The sequence below is a fragment of the Fulmarus glacialis genome, unplaced genomic scaffold (genome assembly GCF_000690835.1).
Source record: "Fulmarus glacialis isolate BGI_N327 unplaced genomic scaffold, ASM69083v1 scaffold38510, whole genome shotgun sequence".
NCBI lineage: Eukaryota > Metazoa > Chordata > Aves > Procellariiformes > Procellariidae > Fulmarus > Fulmarus glacialis.
In genome coordinates this window covers 273-2,769 of record NW_009186500.1, presented here as the reverse complement: position 1 = coordinate 2,769, position 2,497 = coordinate 273, and the positions used below count along the sequence as shown (strand labels likewise).

Here is a 2,497-nt window from a genome sequence, read left to right as displayed (position 1 = left end):
CCGGAGCACACTGCAGCTCCTGCCCGCCCGCCCGCCTGCGCTTTCCGCCACTGGACGCCACAGCGCGGGGACAGCGAGGGCTGATACGCACAAAGCCGTGTCCCAACACGTGGCCAGGATACAGCAAAACTGTCCTGCAAAAGCACTCCTGGGAACCCCGGCAGAGGTGGTGTCCCCTGTTCTCCTATCAGCCTGTACTTCTGAGAGAGGGAGATGGAGAGGACACCGAGGTTCCACCTAGGATTCACCCAACCTTAGGGTACAAGGAGGGGATAGCACAAGGCACGCACTGTCTCCCTATTTTTTTTATAGCCCTCCCAAATCAAATCAATACAGTCCAACATTTCCAATCCCTTTTATTTGGGTCAAACTATTATTCCCAATGCTACGTGTAGTTAAAGCTGATAGAAAAACATCCTTCTTTGCTGACCACAGCTTCTCAAAAGTTCAGATCTGGTTCTGCTCTCGTGTACACCACCACAAGACAAAAGTATTTCTACTGAAGACACAAACCACCCAATGTAAACCAGGTCCAAGGCCCAGCCTGGCCACAGAATCAGGGAGAGGTTCAATTCTTCAGTGAAGAAGGTGATTTTACACCAATATAATTGAAATGGCACAACCTCTAGCTCTGTTGCAGTTGTATTGACACAGAGGAGCACGTAAAAGTACAGTTAATAGGTGCTTATATATTGCAGGAATATATTTATACTGAGTACCTATAATTGGATGGATACAGATACGGAATCACATCGACAGAGCCTCCGAATGGTGTTAAAATCACAAGGCTCCAGACACAAGCTAAGCTACAGGCCACCGCCATGTCACTGGCACTGCCGACTAACTTAATGGTACTGGTGTCCCCCATGGCCCAGGCTGCTGGGCAAGCGCCCCGTGACTTGCCATTACCCAACTCTCTCTGTATCCACAGCAGAGGACTCAGCACCTTTAGCTGTGGTGGGTCTAAATTGATGTACTGAAAGCAGCTGAAAGCAAGCCCAAAGCATGAGCAAACTCTGACCTTTTGCTTTTTGACAATGAGGTAAAGTCATCCTACATGATTTGGATTTGTCAGCATTGATGTGGAAATGTATGCTCTGCCTTTCCCCCTGTACAGAGAACCAGGTGTCTCTCCTCAAGCAATGGGTTTTCAAACCTGCTTTTTAAGGGTTTGGTAGCTCTTCATTTTCTATCAAATAATCCTTCTTTATATAATTAGCACCCCTCACCAACCTCCATACTCCAAGATAGGCATCCTTCAGCGAGCTCCTGTTCACTTCTTGAGTGCCAGTGGCTCTTTCCAGGACCACCAGTCCCTTGGCAGGTTTCTCAGTGCCGTCCTTCTCTTCCTCTCTGCTCTGGCTGTCCCCCGTGGCTGATCCTTCCACTGCTGCCTCCTCAGCCCCCTTCTCCTGGGAAATGGCCTCCATCGCAAACAGTGCTGGGTCCCCAGCCTTCCTTTTCCCCTCCTCTTCTCTAGCTTCTTTCTCCAGGTCCTCGTAATTGCTCTGCCGTCTGGTCTCAATGTACTTGGCCACGCAGTAAATGACAGACCCCAAGGTGTTAACCACAACACCGGCTATAAATAACTTCGTGGGCTCCACATCATTGAATGCCACCATGCCCACCGTGATGGTTGCTATGCTCTTCACCACCCCTACGAAGCTGGTGGTCACAGCTGAGTTAATGTAAGTGCAGTGAAGGGTAGTAAAGTTCATGGCACAGCTAATCAGGACGCAAGCGATAAAGATGCATACCATGGCAGGGTCCTTCCACCCCGGGAATGACCAGACGTTGATGGAATCCATGCTGGCAAAGGAGCAGATGATGAGAAAAGGGGTGGCCGAAACAGCGATGGCGTACTGAGCTGTCAGGGGTCCGTATTCACTATCTACACTGGTCTTCTGAATGAGCACCAGGTAGGCAGCGTGTATCAGCACGGCCAGCACGCCTGTCACATAGCCCATAGCATCCCCGGTCAGGTCACCAGCTCCTGTCGGGAGAGTCACAGAAAGAAACAAGCATGGTTTTTGCATGTGAGACAGAAAGAGAGCACCGCTTTGGGCTGGGGGGTATTTAGGAAAGAGGCACCAGTGCCCTTTCCCTAACTCCCAAGATTTGTCACGCTTTTCCCAAAGCTGGACACACTTCCCTCCTGACAGATACATGGGGTTTTTTTGTGTGTGCGTGTGCTGCAAACCTATTGAATGTCACCCACTCTCCCCCTAAATCCTGCAGCCAAAATTAGATTGTGTTCCCCCTTTTGTGGAGATGCTACGGGAGATTTGCAGCTGAAATCGCACATACACACAGCAACACTGGGCATCCTCTTGCCAGTGCGGGCATACGCCAGCTCTGGCTGGCCAGCCTGCCTGCCCTCCAGCCCCCCGGCCCTCCTTCTGCCCTCCTGCTCCCCCCCGCAAGGCCAAGCTGTGTGAGACCCTCACAGTGAGAGCCTCCCTGCTGAGCCCCCAGTCGGGCTTCTTTGCAGATTACG

The 2,497-nt window shown here is 51.3% G+C and overlaps 1 protein-coding gene across 1 annotated transcript; it reads right to left on the bottom strand.

Annotated features, from left to right (window-relative positions):
• Window positions 1-1,163: 1,163 nt before the first annotated feature.
• On the bottom strand, window positions 1,164-1,993 carry SLC35D3 (solute carrier family 35, member D3; the record flags this gene model as incomplete). The annotated part of the gene is made up of 1 exon (XM_009588018.1): window positions 1,164-1,993. A coding segment is annotated over one exon (830 nt), but the record flags the coding sequence as incomplete, so codon positions are not given.
• Window positions 1,994-2,497: the final 504 nt, after the last annotated feature.